The sequence below is a fragment of the Aphelocoma coerulescens genome, chromosome 10 (genome assembly GCF_041296385.1).
Source record: "Aphelocoma coerulescens isolate FSJ_1873_10779 chromosome 10, UR_Acoe_1.0, whole genome shotgun sequence".
Classification (NCBI taxonomy): domain Eukaryota; kingdom Metazoa; phylum Chordata; class Aves; order Passeriformes; family Corvidae; genus Aphelocoma; species Aphelocoma coerulescens.
Genome location: NC_091024.1, coordinates 3,561,527 through 3,583,432, shown reverse-complemented (window position 1 = coordinate 3,583,432; position 21,906 = coordinate 3,561,527). Strand labels below are relative to the sequence as shown.

The following is a 21,906-nucleotide window of genomic DNA, read 5'->3' as shown; positions in this document are numbered from 1 at the left end:
TATTTCTTCTCTTTAGGCACCATGGCCCACATGGCAACAAACACTGACTTGTATCTTCAGAGGGCCAGCCTGTGCCCAGTAGAGCAAGCTGCCAGCCCTCCAGCTGCCAGGCCCTGTGAAGTTGCAGACAGAGGATGCAGTACAAGCAATTAACAGAGGCATTACATGAATGGACAGAAGATTTGAGAATCGCTTTTGGTCCCAAAGTTCCTGCTCAGCTCTAGATTGGCATTATGCCCTTTGAAAGTTTTAGTGGGAGGCTTGCCTGAGTAAGACAGGAGCATTGTGTCCAGTGGGAGTAGCAGTCTATTAATACCTCTCCATTATAAGATTATCATTGCCAATTCTGTTTGGCTGCTTCATCTCGTAATACTCTCTTTGACTTTCTTAATACTAACCAGCCTAAATATTTTATGCTTGTCTTCCAGCAATATACTAAGCCCTTTGCTGCTACTACTCTGTGAAGATAGGTTATAATTTTTCTTCTGAAAACATTCTCTTCTGAAACATTGTAGTTCCCTGAACTGCAGTGGGAAGGTTTGAACTGGGGTTCATGTTCAATAAGATAGCATCCCACTTAAATGTGGCAGCTAAAAAAGAAAATAAACAAGTGGACAGAAACAAGCCATTTCCTTATGAAGCTGCTATGTTTTAATTACATAGTAACACTGTCGCTTCTCTAGAAAGATGTTTGTTTCCTGGCTTATGAGGATGTCTCTGCAAGTCTCTGCAAATAGTGCACATCTGCTAGGATGTGTATTGCTTTGCAATATTTATATTGGTTTTGTATCTTACTGCGATTTTACATTTTAGCTACTCAGTTTTTCAGTTATAGGAATCAGGAGCTACTTCACTGCATCAAAGTAGATAAAGTGGCACAAACAGTAGCAGAAGCAGACCTCTGACTTCTAAGAGACCTAGTGCATATTGGCTGTTTGGTAGCAAATGCAGTAGCCCTGATTTTTCAATGTAATATTTATTATTTATAAACATGTAACTTTTCAAACTCAGAAGAAAAAAAAGCATGCCTTCTTTGAAGAGGGCAGTGTTGAGAAAAACAAAGTCAGACTGTGGGGAAAAAGATATATTATACAACAAAGGCTCACTGAAACAGTGGGCAAGGTAGTATTAATTATACATTTTAATCTTAATTGTTATTAAGCATGCCAACTTCCTTTCCTCCTCCACATCCTACTCATGACATTTTCTTTTCAACTTCTATACCACTTTAATTCCAGGCTCCTATGCTAACCCTCACTCATTAGAGGTGTGGTAGACCCAATCAGCTGCCCTGGGTTTTCTGTGAGGGATGGAGTTTTGAGAAAGGGATTCAAAAGAAATGAGGTTACAATTCTTAGAAGGACGTGTCATGAGCAGGAGTACAGGCTGCAGATCTCTGAGAGACAAATAGGTGAGCAGGATATGAGGTTTGGTTAATGGAGAAACAATCAACATGTGGCTGCCACATGACAAGATGTAAATAGGAAGGGGCAGACTTGCAGGCCATCACAAGAAATATGATCTGGAGGTAGAGGGTATGTGGAATGTGTGAAGAAACGTGCTTTTAAGAAGTTCTCACAGGAGGCAGCTGGAACCAGTTCTTGCATTTTGCAGGGTGGTGTGCTGATCTTTCAGAGTACAGCAGGAGGGTTAAACAATAGCATGTCTGACCAAGTGTGGTGGTGGTGGATGCAGCAACTTCAGTCCCTCCATCCTGGCTTCCTGTCATGCCCTGGAGAGGAAAGGAATGGCTGCCCAGAGAGCTGAGTCCTTATTTGTTGGGAATGATGGAGGGAGAGAAGGTCCCCTGCCCTGTTTTCTGCCTGATCAGCCATGACTTACTTCCCCTGCAACCCATCAGCTGTAATATCATCCATATCCTCTTCCCCAGGCACTTCTTCGTGCCCGTTTTCATCCTGGCACCCAACATGGTCATCACCCATGTGATGTCCATCACCCATCCTCAGTGCTTCAAACCCAGTAGTATCTCAGTCCTTACCTCAAAGTCCCTTTGAGGATTCATCATCCAGGAGCCAGGGAATGATGGAGTAAGTCTGGGCAGGATGGGGGTAGTAAGGTGAGGAAAAAAAATCTGGTTTTGGCTGGGATATAGTTAATTTTCTTTACAGTAGCTCACGTGCTGCTGTGTTTTGGATTTGTGACTAAAGTGGTGTTGACAACACAGGGATGTGTGGGACTTGGCTGCCTACTGGAGTTAACCCACAACAAACAAGCAGCAGGATGCTCAGTCCAGTGAAGCCAAGGTGTAAAACACAGGTAAGACAGGAAGAGGATGTTTCCAAGTGACTCTTGAGCAAAGCAAGGGCTTGTAAAGAATGGCCATATCATCAAAGGCACTACTTCACATGAACTGGAGAAAGAGGGCATGTGGATGGGAGAGGTCAAGAAAGATCTACAGAGGTCAAATGTGGAGAAAAGTGCCTTCACAGAGATGAAAAAAGCTCATGGAAGAAGGAAGACAGTGAGATTTGGATGTGGCCTAGGTAAAAGGCATGAAGGGAGATGGGCGTAAGACACAGTTTATTGATTTGAGTCACTGAGAGTTTGGGGATGTTGCCCCTGGAATAGAGAAGGATGATCTGGAGAAACTTTCAGAGGTGACATGCTGAGAGGTTTTCTGCTGATTTCAACAAAGTTGGGATTACATTCTTGTCATTTAGTTTGCATTCTGTTAAACTCTTGCTGATGCCAACCTATCTAGGAAGAAACTCCCAACAGAATTTTTTTTTTTTTTCCTGCAATAACACTTACACATTAGACTGCAGTACAACAGATGAGATTCAGGGCTTGGGTTCCAGAAGTGTGAATTCTTGAGCAAGAGGTACATCCCATCATCAAACTGCTGCTCTTGAGGGGTTTTATGGTACAAAGCAGCAGCAATCTCCAGAAGCTGAATGCTAGCTGCATTATTTCTTTCTGTTTCCTGGCTTCTGACACTGTCATTCAGGTGATACAAAAGTGAAGTTACAAATCCCCTTAAATAAATATGTTCTGTTGTCTACGTTGGGATGTAATTATTCATTAAATCACATTTCAAAAGGCATTTTGATGAATGTACCAGAGGACATCCTTTTCTCTGGCATACCAGAAAAATCTTCTTCTCCAGTATTTATGAGGGGAAACTACGAGGGGGTAAGTGTCACGAATCTGGCACTAAATTTACTGTTCTTGTCAACTCTCAACATACTTCTCACCCAATAAATCTCTGAGACTTTAGATGACACATCTAAAATATTTCTCCAGAGGAGAAATATCTGTTGCAGGTTTTCTTTCTTAGGTATTATGGCTTTATAGCTTTAGAGGTGGAGTTTCTCACCTGGCCATTTGAAGTAGCATTTTATAGATTAGCGTATCAAATGGAAATGAGAGTCACTAGTTTCATTGTAATTAATTATGTCTGTAACAAACACTTAAAATTGTGGGAACAGCAAAGTAAATTGTGCAACTTCTGTCCATCAAGATCATCTTCATATCATGTGTAATGTTTATAGAAGTACGAGGTTTTGATGAGTGTTTCTCAATAAAAGGCTGCTAAAACATCTCACATGCCACAGGAAAAAATTCAAACAGTGAAGTTGCAAAGTCAGATAGTTAATGTTGTGAAATACTCAGATTTCTGAAAGGTTTTTGATACAATCTTTAACATAATCTTCTGATTTGTTTTTTTTTTCTCCCCATAGAAAAATTTCAGGCTGGTTAGCACTTAGAGACTGGTAGGTCATAGAGTCCGATACCTTTGAATGCCGTGTGCATTTCCACATAGCTGATGAGCTAACTGGCAGCACAGTGACAGGTCATTAGTCCTTGTATGGAGAACTTGCCAGCAGAGCAAGAGAATGAGGTGTACTGGGCTACAGCATTTTGTTAAGATAATGTGCAGTTTTTCTTGATTTATTCTAAGATACTCTGAAATCTTTGTCTTCTTACACACATACCTGCTTTTACCTCTCTTTCTTAATCCCCTTCTGCTTTTCTCACATCCTTTCCAGGCTTTAGCTTCTGCTTCCCTTCCAGCTTTCCCCAGTCCTCTCACAGGGAGCCATTTTTTCCTCTCATGAGCTTTGCTTCCTCAGTCATCTCCAGTCATGAACTGAATTGCATTCACTTTTGCCTAGAGCATGTTTAGTCCAGACAGAACAAGAGGCTTGTTTATTAATCCCTGTTGAGTGTGTACAAATGCTTTTCAGACTCTTGCAACTCAGCTACATTTATATGGTACCTGGAAATTTGGTAATTTTACAATTATTTCTTTTACTGTCATTGTCAGAAGAGTCATAATTGAAAATTTCAATTCTAATGGTAAAATTATGAAAGATATGCAAGCAACTAAAACCAGAGGTTTGAATTGGAACTTGGTAAGCAGAACTGACTGTAGGCATCTGTAGCTTTAGCTGAAATGCCTGTAGAGAACAAGGAATGGCAGCAATGCATACTTGCTAATAACATTTCCATCCCATACAAACCTCTCCAGCTTACAGTGGAAGGCTCCCAAACAGAAAGTTAATTTTAACTGAAGTACTTCTATCTCTTCTGCCTCTAGGATACATGTTCACACCTCTGCAACATGTAAAGCAATCACCTTAAAGATTGTCTAATTTAATATGATTAGGAGTGTATAACATAAGAAGATTCATGAAACTGAGGATAGATAACTTGCTCCAGCTATGATACACACCCTTCTCCCTTCTAAGCTTATTAAAGAGAAAGCTTGAGATCCCCTGGTGAGCTTCTTATCTCCAGTAATTAAGAATATCCTAATGGGCATGGTAAGTGCCTTCCTATGCATGTTGGAATGGACATAAACCATCATGGCCTCTTTCTGCCTGACATGAAGTAGCTCTGTGATTTCAGACAGTGCTCTCAGACATGTCTTGCACAGGGGAATGGCTCAGTTGTGATTCAGAACCATTTCCTATTAAAATATTTAACAGAGAAGCACTACCTTACTGTGGTCATAGGCAAAATACTAATCATGGTAATCATTACTGACACATTTTTACATACAGGAAAAGGAAATGCAGAAGGAAAGAAAATTATATCAGCCCAAGTTAGGTAAGTAAAAATAAATACTTTTACTTCAGTATCTGACAGTAAAGTTGATTGTACAGGTGGCCATGCTGCAGAGCATTTGCAGTCTGATGTCAGAAGAGATTGGAGCAGGGAAAGCAAAAATTGTAAGGTGGCCAGGGACAGAATGTTAGAGGCAAATATAATAATCCATGTGGCTTCAACAGACACAATATAGGCAGCTTGTCACAAAATGGCAAGTGCAAGATACCAGCATGAATAGGATTCACGTACCAGACTGTCTGCATGCAAATAAGTGTGTGCAAAACCATGATTGTGGAGTATTTAATGCAAAATTTAGGTATGTTTAAAAATTTGTTCATGACTTTGGAAGGTTCTTTTGAAATTAGGCCTTCTTTGTCCTCATCCTCTCTTCTTAAAGATTGATCTACACTTTGAAATCAATGAAATCCTTTCACTATTAAAGTTTTCAACCAGGAATGTGTAGCTATTTTTTTCCTCATATGAATTGGGGAGAAGTGATCAGAACTAGCTGAAAGCTTCTCAACAGCCTAAGAACACTGTTTCCTGGGAATTATTGGGAAAGCAAAATTCAGTAACGTGGTAGTGACTTCAAAGCAGTTACCTCAGACTCCATCTGTCCTGGGTGACTCAGGGTTTCACTTCTGACCACACTGCTGGCCCTGCCACCTCCCTCACGGGCCTGCTGAGCCTCTGTCATTACAGTCTCCCTTGCTGATACTTGTGCATACTGCCCTGCTCTGGGAATAGAACCCCTGTCTGGCAGGGGGAGAAGTGAGAGAGAGCTTGGTATTATCATTCTGGGGAGTTTAGGGAGAAGGAGAGACCCATCCCTGCTGCAGGTCTCCCTTGCTCCGTAAGGACATGGCTGTTGCTGCATCTGTGACCTGCAGATCTTTGTGCCCAAAGCAGACCCAGCTCTTGGCTTCTGTAGGCTTAGGACCTGGCCTATGTACATGCAGTGCATATATTAGCAAGCCTCTGCACCCCTCCACTCACTGTTATGATCTGAGACTGCTCTTGAAGTGTTCGGAAGAAACTCTCTTCACTCCTCTTTTCCACTTCTGTATGGGAGGAAGAGATGAACTCTCCTTTGTAAGAGAAGAGAAAGGAACAGAATACAGGTGACCTAGCAGGAGATCTCAAGCTTTGTATGCTGTGATGAGTGGCTGAGGGGGTAACGCACACTACGAGACTCCTCTGCGTTTTGTGCCAAGGTTCTTTTCTGTGCTGTTAATGTGTGGAACATTTGATTTGGTTTTTCATTTGTCAGCAAGGAAATTTGCTTTCTCTTCTCCGTCTTTTCCCAGCATCTTAGCTGTAGCTTGATGGAGGAACTATCTGCAGAGTGTTCAAGAGTTTTCAGCTGGCCAAACCTGAACAGTTCTTACCGTAGCAACTCATTTATGCTTTGCCCTCTATAGACACGAGGAAAAGAGCTGCATCCTTGCATGTCCATGGGATGAGTTCTCTTTGGAGCTCTAGTATATGATTATCTTCACTGCAGACTAGAAACATTATTCATTCACTGCATTCTCTGCAGACACCAGTGTTGGGGCAAAAGGCAATAGAAATGTGCACATTGCAATGAGATGTTTCAGTTCTGTATCTAGTCACTTCGAATGTTGCTATTTTGACATTAGCAATACATTGTTGTTTGGGTGTGTATATAAAGTGTACAGTTTCCTTTAGCAAGAAATTGGCACACAGCCTGCTCCTTTCTCTTTAAGGTCACTAAATAAGTTACTAGAAAGAGCTATTCATATATCTGAGATGAAAAGCAAACAATGCATTAAAAATAAAAGTCAGCTCCACCTCTCTAGTAAGTATTCTGGAGGGAAGGCTGGTTTGGGGAGGTAGTAGAGGTGTAGGAGGTAAGACAGCACATAGGATTATTCTGGACAGAGTCAGATCAGACTCCCCAGCTCCTATACTCAGAGATTTTATACTACATTTTTCTGAAGGGAATTTAAACTGAAATTAGGTGTCAGTTTAAAAGGGTACAAAATCCTATTTGATGTGAAAGTGAAAGTGAGCTGTTGGGCCAGATGTATATACTGCAGATGGCTGCAGTGGCAACCCTGTCACTGATCAGTACTTCAGAACAGGTAACAGCACTGAGCACAGTGCAAGCTAATCATCTAAATGTTTATCCAGCTTTTTGGAATTCTTTTTCTGTTATTAGTCTGCTACTGATACCTGAGTTAATGATTTTACAGCAGTGCTTCTACCAGCGGGGAAGTGCTTATCTTTTTTTATGACCCGGAGTGAAAACTTTCTTGACTTACGTACTAGCAACAGCAGCATTTGGGCTCCAGAGCCACATCTGGGGGCACCATAAACAGCAAGTCTTCTTGGTCCTGTGCCAGCCCAGGAACAGGTGCTAGAAGAAGCATTTATTTATCTTATTTTTCTGCCATTACCAGCCCTTGCAGACTGGAAGGGCTCTCTGTGGTCCATCTACTCCCTCACAGAAATGTGACCCTGCTGTCTTCAGCCATCTATTTCCTTCATCAGCAGGAACTGCCTGTGGCCAGGTGCTTTCCTTGGGAATCAGAGAAGTACCAGCCAGAGCTGGTACTTCTCCCTAAACCCAAAGAGAACAGCTGCCATCTTAAATGTGGGAGTGGTTGGGCAACCTATTGCTACAGTTTCAGCCAGACCTGCATGAAAACCTTTCCTAAACTTTGCTGCTTGTGACCTACCTTTCTAGTTTTGCTCCACTAGATGAGTATAATAAATGTCAGTAATAATTGATGTTTGAATATTACAGCTGAACTGATAACATTATGGTAAAAGCAGCAATATCTGGGATTTGTGAGTTACCACTGCTTCCCTTCCACGGGGAAAAACTGGCATCACTTGGCAAGCAATAGATCCCAAACACCCTGTGAGAGGAAGTCCCCATTGTGCTGCTCCGAGATCCATGGCTTGGTGGATGTGGGTTTTAGTTTTAAGCTGAGAAGGCAGGTGGAGGGTCTGGCAGTGGAGAAGAGGCTGGGTGCAGAACTGGGACAGCCTTGTGCTTAGGAGCCAGGCCGTTGCCTAGGGTCTGCTCAGGCTCCTTCCATGGGGAGGGCTCCGGAGGGGTGTGCAGGCAGCCGGAGGAGCCGGTCCGTGCTGGGCCTGGGCCTCCACGACGGGGGGACCAGGGCACTCCCAGGCCCAAGGGCCGGGCGCCTTCGGCCGGGGGACGCGGGCGCCGTGCTGCCAGCACCGGCCGGCTTCTCCTCGCCGCCCAGCTTCCATGTCGGGCGCGCATAAAGAACCATGTCATGCTTCAGCGGGGAAGGGAGGGCCGGGCGGGACTGGAGCGCTCTCTGCTCTCCTATTTTCATAGAAACCGATCTGTGTACCTAGAAAATAACAGGAAGGGAAAGCGCGGGGGGAGGCGCGAGCGGGGTGGGGGGGATAAGAAGATCCTGTTTTCGGTCGCTGCCCGAGGAGTAATTCGTCGGAGACGGCTCCATATTCCCGGGGCCGCGGCGGCTGCGGCGGGGATGGAGCGGGCGGCGCGGGCGGCGTAGCCCAGCGCGCACGGGGGGGCCGCGGGCAGCGCCGCGCCCGCCGCCGCCGCGGGGCGAGGGCTCCCCGGCCGCCCCCGCCCGGCCAGCCCGCTCCCTGGTACCGGGGGCTGCTGGGGTTGTGTCCAAGGCCTCCCCCTCCCCCGCGTACACACTCACACACAGACACACGCACACACACTCACACACACACACACACCCCATCTCCTCCTGCCGCCGCCGCCGCCGCCGCCGCCGCCGCCGGAGAGATCGGGGATCGCCCGCGGCCCGGCCCCGCTCCCGGCTGCGCCCCGTGCCTGGGCGCATCGCACCCCGCGCGGGCTCGCCCGGCTGCCCCCGGGGCGGCGTGCGCGGGGCGGGGGGTGCGGGAGGGCGGGGGGACACACGGCGGCTCCCGCGGCGGCTCCCGATGGCTCGTCCGCGGCCCCGAGAATACAAGGCTGGAGACCTGGTGTTCGCCAAAATGAAGGGGTACCCGCACTGGCCGGCCCGGGTGAGTACCGAGGCGGGGGCGCCCGGCCCCGCGCCGCCGCCCCCCTCGCCCCGCGGCCGGGCGGGCAGCGGCCGGGCCGCGGCCAGGAGCCGCCGGAGGCCCCGGCTCCGGCCCCGCCGGACGGGGGGCCGCGGTGCGCGCCCACCCCGCTATTATTGTGCATCTTTTCTTTGATCTGTAGATTTCTCCCCGGCCCCCCGGGAGGAGGAGGAGGAGGAGGTGGAGGAGGAGGAGGAGGAGGAAGGGGGAGGGAGGGGGGCGAGCGCGGGCTGTACCTGGGTTGTTATCGCGGGGAGGAGGCTTGGGGAGCCGGCAGCCCTGCCTGCATGACAACGATGCTGTTTATTATGCGCCCTCCCTCGCCCCGGCCCCCGGCTCCCCCGGGAGACTCGGGGGCCCCCGCCGCCCCCCGCGGCCCGGGGCAGGGCAGGGCAGGGCAGGGCAGGGCGGCCGCCGCCTCCGGGCCAGCGCGGCCCAGGGACCGGCCGGGACAGCGCTGCGGGCCGGGCCCGGGGACCTTCGGGGAAGGGGCACGGCCCGGGGCAGGGACAGGTCTGGAGGGGGCGAGGCGCGGGGTCTGGCTCTGTGGCAGCTCCCCAGCCCTGGGGACACGCCGCTGCACCCAAGCTTTTTGGGTCTCCCACACCTCCCGCCGCACCTTGCCCTTTCCTGGGTTGACTTTCTTTCACAGGCCTTTGTCATTTTTTGTTTTACACTGCCATGATACAACTGAGGTGCAAAGGCATCGTGGTCATTTGGCGGTCAGATAAACGCCGATTGTACTTGAACATCCATTTCTGGTGCTGCTACAATAACGCAGGGCAGAGCTTTCCCTGGGGGGTCTGGTACTGGCACACTTACATGGCCTGTCCCTTCTCTACTCTTTGGTCACTGTTGTGTAAACTCACTAAGTAACACGTGTTGTGGGAACTCTTGGCAGGCATCAAACAGTGAGTCTGTATTTACTTGTCTTCCCCGGCCTTGCTGGGATGATTGGGGAGTGCTTCATGCCATCATTCGCTAGTCAAGGGAAGTTGCTGTTCTTTATAGACTGTAAGGAGCATGAAGATAGTGAAGAGTTGTATGCAACTTGCAGGGAAACACAGATGAGCAGGGTAGAGATGAACTGACATTTAGCATTACCCTTGTCAAGACAGCCCAGGAAAAGGATGGATATAAGTGCTGGAAGGGTGTCCTGGGCAGAACTGGGAAGCAGAAGTGTTGTTGAACAGCAGACACTGTACAAGGAGGGAAGGCCAACACAGCAGGCTGAAGCAAAGGTTGGTGAAAAAAGAATAGTGACAGGGTTCTAAATATCCAGAAGCCTGGTAATGAGGTGGTGCATGCAATTATTTTGGCAGAGCAGGCTAAAATTAGCATGCAAAAGGCCGAACATAATCAACAACGGGTTGTGGTTTTATAATTCTATCATTATACAGGTTGGTGGATATACTACCTAAAAAATGGCAGTTTATGTCAGCAAAACAGCACGAGCCACTGAAAATTGACTTCTTTCCTACCTCTGTCATGGTTTAATTTACTGTGAAAATTTTAATGTGAACAGTTGAGACCATTACCACGTTGAAGCATGTTAATCCCATTCCTTTTTGAGCCTTTGTAAAACTCCCATTTGTTTACTCAGAAGCAGAACAGGGCCTTTTGGTTTAATGGCATTTTCTTTCCTTTCAAAAAATCATTATATGCTATGCAGCTGGTCAAAGCTTTTGACTGGGTTACTAAGTAGGTACCTGAATGGCAATAATACCCAACAAAGTGCATCCTGACTAGGAAAAAATAGGTATGCTGTTCACATAACTCACTTCCTTTGTGCAGACTAACCGGATGTGAAGTTCAAGTGAAGACAAAGCAGTGTCTAGCTTTAACATGACTTAGCAAGTAGAGGCAGAACCTGTAGAGAGCCCAGAGACTACCATCAGGTAGGAAGAGAGCTGTCAGGAGAGGGGAGCATTAGTACTGGGTGTTAGTTCAGCAGAGTGTCTAGAGACGCAGAATGTGCTCCTGTAACTTGTGGTGCCAATACATACAACTTCATGGTAGATCAGGCTGATGTCTACCTGAACCTTGTTAAAATTACAGTTCATGCCATCTTTGCCAGGACTTTTCTTCATCTTCTTTGCCAAGTTTTCCTGATGTGCACTTTCTCAGTTAAGGAAAAACCTAGTGAGGACATTAGTCTTTATTTTGCTTCCCAGAAAACGTCATTGCATACAAATAAGGGGAAAAGAAATATTTGAGTTGAGAATGCAACTCAGATACTTCTGATTAACTGAATGCCCTTTATCCAGGGGATTCACTTGTTTCCAGATCCTTGAGTGGTTGCTAGCTACTTCTCTATTCATTATGCAATTAGCATGTTTGATCTTTGTATTCTCATAAAAACTTATATATTTCATGCTAATATAGTAGCTTAATAATACGAGTAACAATACATTTAAATGGCAGTGTTATTGCCCCTACCAAGTGGTGTTTGGCATCAGTGAGACCTTTGGCATGAATTTCCTGTCTAGGGACAAACTTCTTAAACTGTGTTTAATAAACCTGCGAAGTGTTAGAGCAGGACAGAAGTGATCTGCCTGCCCTTTAATGGAGCACACAGACGTAACTGACCTGGCTCAGAATCAGCCGTGTATTTTTGTGCACGTGGGCAGTGTCATGCAGAGGAGGTACCTCAGGTCCCAGAGGCTCCAGCAGCAGGAGTGCAGGCGTGCCCCCAGCTCAGTGACTCCTGTCTCTCAGAGGGACGGTGCTTGTGGGCTCAGCCAGCTCCACGTGGCACAGCACCACAGACAAACCCAGCACAGGCAGCCCTCTCAATTCCTACATTAGCTTTCCACCCTCTCTCTTTGGAGCTATGTTGATCCAGAGATCAGCAAGAACAAGCCTGACAAACCTGACTTCCATCCCTGTGAGTAAAGAGAGAAAAAATGTGCAGAAAGTGGCTAAACAGTGATGATACGCCAGGGCACCATTGGAAAATTGTGTCTTATAATGGATGGAGTGCTCTACCAGTCAAACTGCATTTAATGTTTCTTTGTGGATTGGTCTAGAATTCATTTGAGAAGGACGGAATTTGCCACACTTGGCCAAAGCAATAATGGTCAGATACCTGATGGCTGAAAGAGGTCACTTAGGTCTTATTACCTGAAAGGGCTGCTTTGAGTTTTGGTATTACATTTTCTTGTGCAAAGCCAAAATTTCCTTTGGCTTGACTGGAGGACAACAAATAGGTTTGGAATTGAATTGAAGTTTAATAATAATGGTAAAGGAAATACAGTTTGGTTTAACGTGGTTTTCATGTTTGTCTGTGATGTCTGTTGTCTTCAGATGCTCATCAAAAATGCAGAATAAATACCAGCTGGCCAGGTCATCAGTTGCTGTAATCCAACAAATAACAATTGTGTATCCAGAGAGTATGCAAAAATAGAGGGAAGATGCCATTGTGGTTAAAAGGTAGAAAATAAGAATTTAATTCATTGTATATTTCATGAGTGGTCTTTGCCCTTGAAGCACTAAATCCCCCTGTGTCTTACTGCCTAGTTTGTAAAAGACAGTTAACAACACTTTTTCCTTTAAAAAGGTGTTGTGGAGACAAAATCACTAACGTTTATGAGTTTCTTTGATACTACTGTGATAGGAGCTGTATTAGCACATGTAGGCAGAAAAATCTCTTTCTTCAGACACCCTAGTTTATCTAGGATAAATGTCCTGGTTTATTGAGAAATTGTCCCTTGAATAGTCACTCAGATGAGATAAAAGAGAAAAACTAGTGGTAGATTCAGAAAGATCGATAATGGTGTTGTTTTATGAGTGACCCTGAAGAAACAATAGGCACTTAGTTGCTGAAATTAGCTGCTGATTTAAAAATAGGAAGGGAGCTGTTAATGCAACTGTAGAGAGCAGAGAAAAAGTCTGGAATGACCTCAAAGAAATAAGAACATGCCCAAATAAATGGCTGATGCCATTATTGAACAGAAGTCTAGGATTGTGCAGGTGGGGAGACAAGAACTCTATCTGGATAAGCACCAGGAGTTTGTGTAGGGATGGTAAAATTTATTTGGTATAATACAAGAGACCCAAGAAGGTAAGACAATGTATCTTAGTGTAAAACACATGGATGTTTAAAGCTGTTTAGAACACACTGTGTTGGGAGGAGAGCACAGCCTTTAAAGTGTTGGTGTCACACCATTATGAGGGTGCATTTACTATCTTGTCAGGGCAAAGTTCCTATTTCCTGGGCTCCTGTTTGTCTTGTCCAGTTCCTTTATTGCTACTCTGAATTAACTCCCACTTTAACTCCACATTTGCTGCTTAGCCAACAATCCTCCTGTGACTGCCACTGTTAAAAACCACCTGCCAATAGCAATGGCAGGATGGGATTTGGGGCACTTCAATGTATTAGAGTTGCAAATGGATGTGAAATTTTCAGTATATTGCTTAGAGTAATGCATAGTAAATGCTGTCACCTTAATGGGAACTAGTGTCAGTGACAGGCTGAGCATCATAGTGTAGTGATGGTAGTTTTTAGCCCAGTGTACATTTGCAGTATTGTTGACTGTGTCCCTCCTCCAACAAGGCATGAAAGTAAGGCACCTGAAAGTATGAACTAAAATAATTCAGGAGAAGGGTTTGAAGGTAAGCTTGTGCCTAAAGACTGTGTGAGATGACAGCCTAGAAAGGCTCACAACCCTGTGGTATCATAATGTAATATAGTGTTAGACACTATTAAAAGAGATGACTACTACAAGAGTGACAGAAGACTTTCAGTATCAGTAAAAAAATTTTGAAAATGTATTTTGGACACCCCTATGCAGATATTTTAGTAAATAAGCCTCTGTCATCCAGTTCAGTGAAGTATGGATGGAGCCAGTGGGTTGGTTGTGGTGCAGCTGTGGGTGTAGGACCAAAGCCTATGTTCTGACATCATCTGATAAAGTACAAGGTACAGAAACAGCTTTAGTCTGTGGTAATGGCCAGTGTGACAGCTTGCAAATATTGAGCTCTCCAACACATCATAGAAGAAAGGTTCTGCATTTTAAGTGTTTGATATTTAAAACAGACCATTTGTTTTTGTATTAATATAAGAATAAGGGAAGGTGGGTTTTTCCCTGGCAGGGTTTATCTTTTTTGGCAAAGAATGACAGACAAAAATCAGATTAGATCCAGAAAACTTCAAAGGGTCCATCGAAATAGACAACAGATCTTTCTCTGTGTTTTTCTGCCAAAACTTGGTCTGCAGTCTTTTGAGCTTTTCTCCTTGGCCATTTGGGACCTGTCCAGTCCTTCACCATGTGCTTTTCTCCCTTCCTCCTTTTGGTTGCTCTGGTTTATGACCTCACTTTTGCCATGTTACTAAATATGAGTCCCCTGTGACTTCTCCTTTACCAACTCAGAGCTTCTTCAGTCTCTCTCCCTCTTTAATTATGTACCTCGCTCATACATCAGTCCCTGGAGATCTGCAAGCAGTTTTTCCTGGCAGGTCTCTGTTTGTTCCTTTCTGAGATGAGACGTGATTTGCTGATCACTGCAAAGGTCTGGCTTACCCTAGGAACTGATGGTGAGGTCGTGGCTTCTTCAGGCAGCACTTCCATGAGTTCTGCTGTGGTGCATCAGAATAGAGCACATTTAAGGCAACAAGTCCTTTGTGGAATTGTTTTTACTTTCTAATTCTTCTGCACCACATTCACACATGTTGCTTAGACAGTATTTAAACTTATTTGCAGATACCTGGTCATATCCTAGAGTAGGGGTGAATGCATTTTCAGTGAGTTAATCAGTTCATTGAGTACTGATTCCTTCACTTCCTAAAACAAAAATAACAAGGAGTAGAGCATAAATTCTCCTAATATTTGGAAAGTAGGGAGCTTAAGTAGCTAGTGGTCTTTCTCTGTCCTCCTGCAATCAGTTTTAACTTTAAAACGGATCAGTTTTTTAATTTAAAAGATTTCATCTGAAGATTGTAGCAGAAAATGCCATCGTTTTTATACATGAAGTCGAACCACAGCTTATAGTAAAACCTTGCTCTTGTTTGGCAAACAAATAATTTTGGGGCCAAGATGTTCCATGTTTGTTGTTAGCATGGTAGGAGTATATGGGGAAACATCTTTAAAATTCAGTTCTTTAAATCTCTCTATTGTTTTTTTTTCCTCTTTAATTAGTTTAAATAATTAGCACCAAATGTGCAAGTCTGAACTTTTTGTGTAGATCACAATAGATGAATACATTTTCTCCTGCAGTGTCACAATTTTAAGTCCAAATGAAGCTAATGCAGAATAAGATCGTTGTCTCAGAACCTTTGAGGCAATAAGCAACTAAAGTTTTTCACACCCATACTTTACAGACTTTTTGTTAGATACTTTTTCTTGTTACTTTGAAGCCACTGAATAATTTTCATCGACTGATCTCATGGAATTCATTGGATATATGTTTTGGGTGAAGGAATAGTGCCCCTTTCAGTGAAATCTGTATGTCGCTACTACAAAAAGATAGGAGAAATATTAGTTTCCCCTCATTAATTGACAGATCTCTTTTTTTTAATTGGCTAAAGAACCTTTTAGGAGCCCCAACTGGAATGAACTTTTTGCAGACAGCAAAACGAAGACAGAGTTTTCAGGCTTAACTCTTCATTTCCTGATTTTCCTGTCATAATAACACATTAACAGGTCTTCCTGCATTTAGGGTAATAAAAATCTTGTAAGCAAGTGATTGCTGACAGTAAGTATATACAATTGTCATTTGAGGATAGATGAAAGGACTTCCTGATAATGCTGAAGAAGTGAGAACAATGGGGAGAGGTTGGACATTTTAACTGTTTGCAGTGGTGGTGTCTGAGCAGTAAAAACCTTTCCACTGTGTACTTGAGAGGCATAAGGAGAATGAGCCTGCCTGAGGCCTCTCAGTAATACTGTAATTTGAGTGATAAATATAGCAACAAACACTGGGAAGTAGTCTGTGGAGCAAGCAGGAAGAGGTTGTGGAGATGGCTTTTTAAAGGTGTTAGGAGTTAGAACATCAGTACTTTGCTGTTTCCTTAGGTACCTTAGTACTTTTCAAGGCTGCTCCTGTGCCATCCATCTCTGATCCCTGCCTCCCATGGATGTGTCCCTGTGTGTCCAGACCCACCTGTCCTGTGCACAGGTACACGTGGAAAAGATTAGATGCTTCAAACACAGGTGTAGCACATGGGCAGGACATCAGCTGGCTCAGGATGCCAGCAGAGGCAGCATCAACAGCCAGCAGTTTGGCTGAAGCACTATAGGAGCAACGAGAATGAACCATTATTTGAAAGATTCCAAGAAATATTTGGCAAACAAGACAGTATCATGAGGTAAAGCTTTTAGAACTTAAAGAAGGAAACAGATCCTTGCTTCCTCCTCTTGGGAAGGTCTCTGCAGTACTGGCTTTGCACATCTGAGATTGTTTCATTCAGTTGTGTGGCAGCCAGTTCTAAACCTGATACTGAAATTGGATATAAACTGCAGATTCATTTCCAGTTTTCCTTTCTTCTACTCAGACTGTTTGACATGACAGGCTTAATAATACTTTTACCTGAAGGGTATATGAGACCTGGGTTTGGGATTTTGTTTGTTTGTTTGGGGCTTTTTGGTTCTAGAAAACAAAAGGAAGGTACAAAATTTGAGTAAATACTGCAGCATGTTAACAAAACAATGAACTTCCCATGTTATGAACTAGTTCCTATTGCCCCATCCTGAAGTTCCCCATCCTTCAAGTGGTCTCAGGTCAACCCAAATATTATCCTTGGCATCAGTGCTTTTCCAAAAAGACACATAATGTCCTTGAATTTCAGAAGAATTTTATCTCTGCCTCCTGGCCTTTTGTAAAGCTCTGCTGAAATCTGAAAATGCCTTCAGAGTCAACATAAAGGGAGGAGATGACGTGCTCTGCTCTGGGCCACACAGAGCCCAACATTAGAAAGGACAGGTGTCCATAGACTTTGGTCTCTGCCTTAGAAAAGTATATTTAAATCTCTTTCAGCTTTCCATCAGCAGATTGAAAGGTTAATTAGCATACATCTGTAGCCCCGACAATGCAAACTGGAAACAACTGTTTATTTTGCCTTGCAGCAATGTGTAAAAAACCTAGAGAGAGACTGTTTGCCAGCTCTGGTTTGGCTGCTTGAATAGAAGACATCATATAACAAACGAGGAAAAACAGGGCAAGGAATATCACACACCAAAGAATTTCTTTAAGATGATCAGTTAACAAAACACCCTACATGCAGCAGAGTAAGTAGGGCCAGAGAGGAAGGAAAAAATTCCAGGCTGTAGGGACCTTACAGGTATCACTGTGGTGTCACTGATGTCAACTAGGAAACAGTGTGTCAGCCTTTAAAGTCAGGAACTTTGTCCTCCTTGGGCTTGGAAGGCACCTACCTATGAAGCCACTTAAAATACAGAGAGTAAAACTACACCAAAGGCAATGAGCAGAAGAAACTTTAAGTTTGGGAGAGCTCAAGATATAATTGCACAATAATGCAAACCATTTCTGGGAATCAATCCCATATCAGACTGGATTACTAAATGTACTAAATATAAGTACATATTGAAACTTAATAATAACACAGGGAGTGACCTTACAGGGATGTGTAGCATCAGTCTGGAGATGCAATCCAGGTGGGAGAAGCAGGAAAGTGCAAGGAGAGGAGCAAAAGCTATAGCTGCAAAGAACAATTCTGGAGTTGCTGTTAGTTCCTTGATATGCTGATGTGTTTTGCATACAAAATCATTGGAATCAAGCAGCTCTTTTCTGCAAGTTTTTTTTTTTGGCTTCACAAATTTTGTCTTTTACAGCATTGTCACCTCCATAAAGGGTTACTGTCAACCCCTTCTTTCAATTCTTGGAGGACGGTGTATCTTCCTCATCCAGAATCTCCTGTACATGAAGAAAACAAGAATCCAGGTCTCCATTCCTGACTTACCCTAGCCTCTAACCTGTTGTTTGGTAACTAGGAGGCAGTTCCTGTAGCTCCTCTTCTGCTTAATCCTCTGGGAAAAGTTTGGATGTAGGGCACTTACAGCTCACCTTTTCTATGGCACTGTGTCTTCCCTTGCAGCAGCTGTGGGGTGGGAGCAAGGGAGGGAGGCACCCATGGAGCAGTGTTTGGACTCACATGTGCCCTGGGTTGCCTGTCCTGACAAAGCAGCATGAGGTGATGCTAGAAAGTGGAGCACTGTACCTCAAAAGGAGATTTGTATCCTTCCTTCTCTTGAGTTTTGCCATTCTCTTTCCTACTGCTTGTGCAGAGACCACCCAGGCAGGATGGCTGAGGGAGGCTCCAAAGCCAGCAGGCATGGAGGGCTGTGTTTTTCACCCCATAGCAAAAGCAAAGCTGTCCATGTATGGCCTCCTTCTTTCCTTGGGACAGAATTGTGTCTGTATATAGATCAATCCCACCAGCCCCACGGATTGCTTTTGGTGTGTGCATTGCCCTAAATATCTGTGTATTTTTCCTTAGCTTCATTTAACATGTTCCCAGTCTGTCCAGCCGTGTCCTGCACGAGGCCTGGGTCATTCTCCCAGGTGCAGTTGCACCCTGTGGGGCTCTCTGCCCACGCTGGCAGGACGTGTGTTTGTGTATGGGATTGCTGCAGAGTGCTGTGACCTTTGCAGCACACTGGTTATTCAAATGTAACTTGTGGTCCACTACTGGCTTCCTGTAGTATTGCTGCTTCCAGCTTTCTCTCTCTTACGTTGCCAATCCTTTTTCCCAGCTGTGTTAGGTTTGTCCTTTTACAGACTGAATTTCAGTTTACGTGCAGCTCATACTTCTCCAGACCCAGGACTGTGAGTCAGTTGTCACTGGGTTTACAATCACTGGGTTTAGGGAACTGACTGCACATTTCTGCATACACACCTACGAGCATGAGACTGTCTTTGAATATCTGCAAAGGTTCCCCCCTTGCTGTCCCAAATGCCTCTTCCAGAACATGGAAAAAGATGCTAAGGGAGGCAAATCCTGGCAAGAAACACACCTAAGCAAAGCATCTCATGCCAGGCACTGTGTCCTACTGTAGTGGCATGTTTCTGTCATCTTTTTCTTAAACTAATTAGCTGCAAGTTGGTTTTCAGCCCAGATGTCATAGTTTCCATCCGAGCCAGTGTAAATTTGTATTTCTGTAAGGATTTCTTCAGACACTATTATCTGGAATCCAATTAAGTAGCGTTCACTCAGGATTAATCGCATGTGGAAATGTTTGCAGAACTGCGGTTCCTGTGTTCTTAGCAGCATACTATTACTGCTGTATTTCACTATCCCCCAGTAGGAAAGGGCTTGGGAATTCCATGTGTTACTTGCCCTGCACAGATCCACTGCTTGGCTGTCCTGGGTGTTACGGAATAGCAGAAGGAAGATGATACCTATCCCAGTAGTTTGCTCTCTAAAGACCGTGTCCCAAAGGCAGAGAATGAGTTTGACTGCATAAAGAGTCCTTGATTTCAATAAAACTGCTTACATGTGTGCTGCCGTGCCTGCAGAAACATAAAGTAGGGCCACAGCCTAAGGGAGAAGGCAGACGTTCATCTTAAAAAAGAAAAAAATAAAATCTTACATTCCTCACTGCAGTGCCTCTCCAGATACCAGGACTTTTGAAAGATGTTAGTGGTGCAGCAAACTCAAAAGATAATTCTTTTCGTATGGTGTCTGGGTCAGGTGACTTGCATATGTGCACATTTTCAGGTACCCCTTTTGCTGCTTTTTATCAGAAGTTCTTTTTCAATATCTTCCTCATGTGCAAATTTTATTTTCCTTTGTCACAGTGAGTTTTTCTATCACAGCTTGTAGAAGAAGGTAGCATAAAGCTATTAAGCCTCACGGTTAGAATTTTAATGTCTGCAAAGTAGTAAGTTTGTTCTATCTGTTAATATTTTGTGTTCTTTGCATTTATTTGTGTGGCTCTGGAGCTTTTTAACGTTTGTAAGGTAGTGGGTCAGTTTTGTGAACAGATTTTTTGAATTGGTACTTCTGGTAAAATGACAAGAACTCCTTGTTAAAAGATGAGAACAGATTAGAGAAGACACATTTGTCAGATGGGGCTCTTCAGCATTAAAATGCTGTGAATGTTCGCTCTTTATCTTTTAGAAGATGCTTTATGCCATTTCCTGCCTCACAAATGAATGGATTCACCTGTGTATATAATTGCCATTTTATTGTGCTGGATGGGATCTGATCATACAAAGACAATGGCTTTGTTTATGCTGCCAAACTGTATGCCCAGCTGTGCTTGCAGGATCAAGCCTCTAGCTGTTAACTTTCTAGAAGGCCATAATAATAAAGATTTTAGTGGCAATATGTTCAGAAGAAATGCCAGCTTCTTTAGCAGATGTGGGAACAAGGGGAACAATTTTTTAATGAGAAGCTTATACTTTTTCTGAAACATTTGCTGCTAGATTATGGTGTTAGTTTGCTTGTTTGTCAAATGTCAGCTAGGCAGTGACCTGGTATAATGACGGGGTGTCAGGGTTGGAACCAAGACAGATTTATTGAAAATGATGCCATCCTGAGTGCTGCATGTGAGGCTGATTTGGGGATCGTGACAGGTAAAAGCAGCGTGAGCTAAAATTCTGTGGTTGTGGAGCATGGTTTGGACACATCATGTGTCATCACCATTGCATTAGAAAGTGGCAGAATTAAAAGTTTCAATACTGCCAGAAAGGCTTTTGGTTGGATTTTGTTGATTTGTATGAGGTCTGTATAAACACTCTGGATCCCAGTATAAATTTGTACGTGCAGTGTTCCCTAATGTCCTTCCTAGTTCCAGATATGTGTATCACTAACCAAGTCCTCTTCCATTTGTAATTGCCTTTTCCCGTTTATTTGTACAATATGTGTTAGAATAATATGCTGTTTCTTCAGAGTGGCTTTTTAAAACAAAATAGTAACCAGTTTTAAAGCATGCTTAGTACAGATGCCATCTCTGATTCATAGGTAAAGAGTGTTTTAAAAATTGAATATTAATGTATGTGGCACAGTTCCACACATGTAATTTGTCCCTTGACAACCTGTATCCTTAAAATTATCTTTCTGGTTACCTCTCCAAGTCTGGGATAGAAATGAGAAACAGTGATGGCCATGAGGTATAGAGATGGAAAGTTAGAGAAAATCAGAGGAAGAAAGCAGATTCTGGAGTAAACTTCGTGACGTGACTGCTGCTGAGTTACTGGGTTTTGTAGGTAACTTGTGTTCATGGCAACACCATATTCTGAGAGGTTCTTTGAGAGTAACACAAAATACTTACACAAACCTCATACATCTATTCAGCTTAACATACTGGATAGAAACAACGGATATTAAAAAGTAACTCTTCATCCTACACATGTATAAACATATAGGCAACTTCAAGTCCATGATTAATTCATGTGAATTAAAAGAGAGTACTCACGTGCTTAAAACTCGTATTTAGTGGGTTTGATGTAAAATATATTCTTTATAATGGTGGGCTGCCACCCTAGCAAATCTGGTCACTACCATATTGATGTATTCATCTTGTCTCTGACATTAATTCCACTTATATTTCTAAAAATACATCTTTTTATCTTTCATGTTTTCATTATTTCATTTGAGTTATTTTTTTCTAACATGGTTTAGTAATTAGGAATTAAGTTCATAGGTCTACAGTACATAATGGAGTGCTTTGTATATTTTAATATAGTTTCATTTCTGTAAGCTGCTGCTTGAGATTGGGGGATGGGGTTTGAGGAAAACATTCATTTTAATAAATAAAGTTGTTATTCTGTTAGGGACTATCTAAGTAAATTTCAGCAACTTTAGAGTCAAAACTAAAT

At 43.7% G+C, this 21,906-nt stretch overlaps 1 protein-coding gene across 1 annotated transcript in view; it reads left to right on the top strand.

The window, feature by feature from the left end:
• The first annotated feature begins 8,973 nt into the window (after positions 1–8,973).
• HDGFL3 (HDGF like 3) overlaps positions 8,974–21,906 on the top strand; it is a 38,161-nt gene continuing 25,228 nt past the window's right edge. The window contains exon 1 of the mRNA XM_069025333.1: positions 8,974–9,087. Within this exon, the coding sequence (XP_068881434.1) occupies positions 9,004–9,087 (84 nt within the window). The 5' untranslated portion in view covers positions 8,974–9,003. The remainder of the gene's footprint in view (positions 9,088–21,906) is intronic.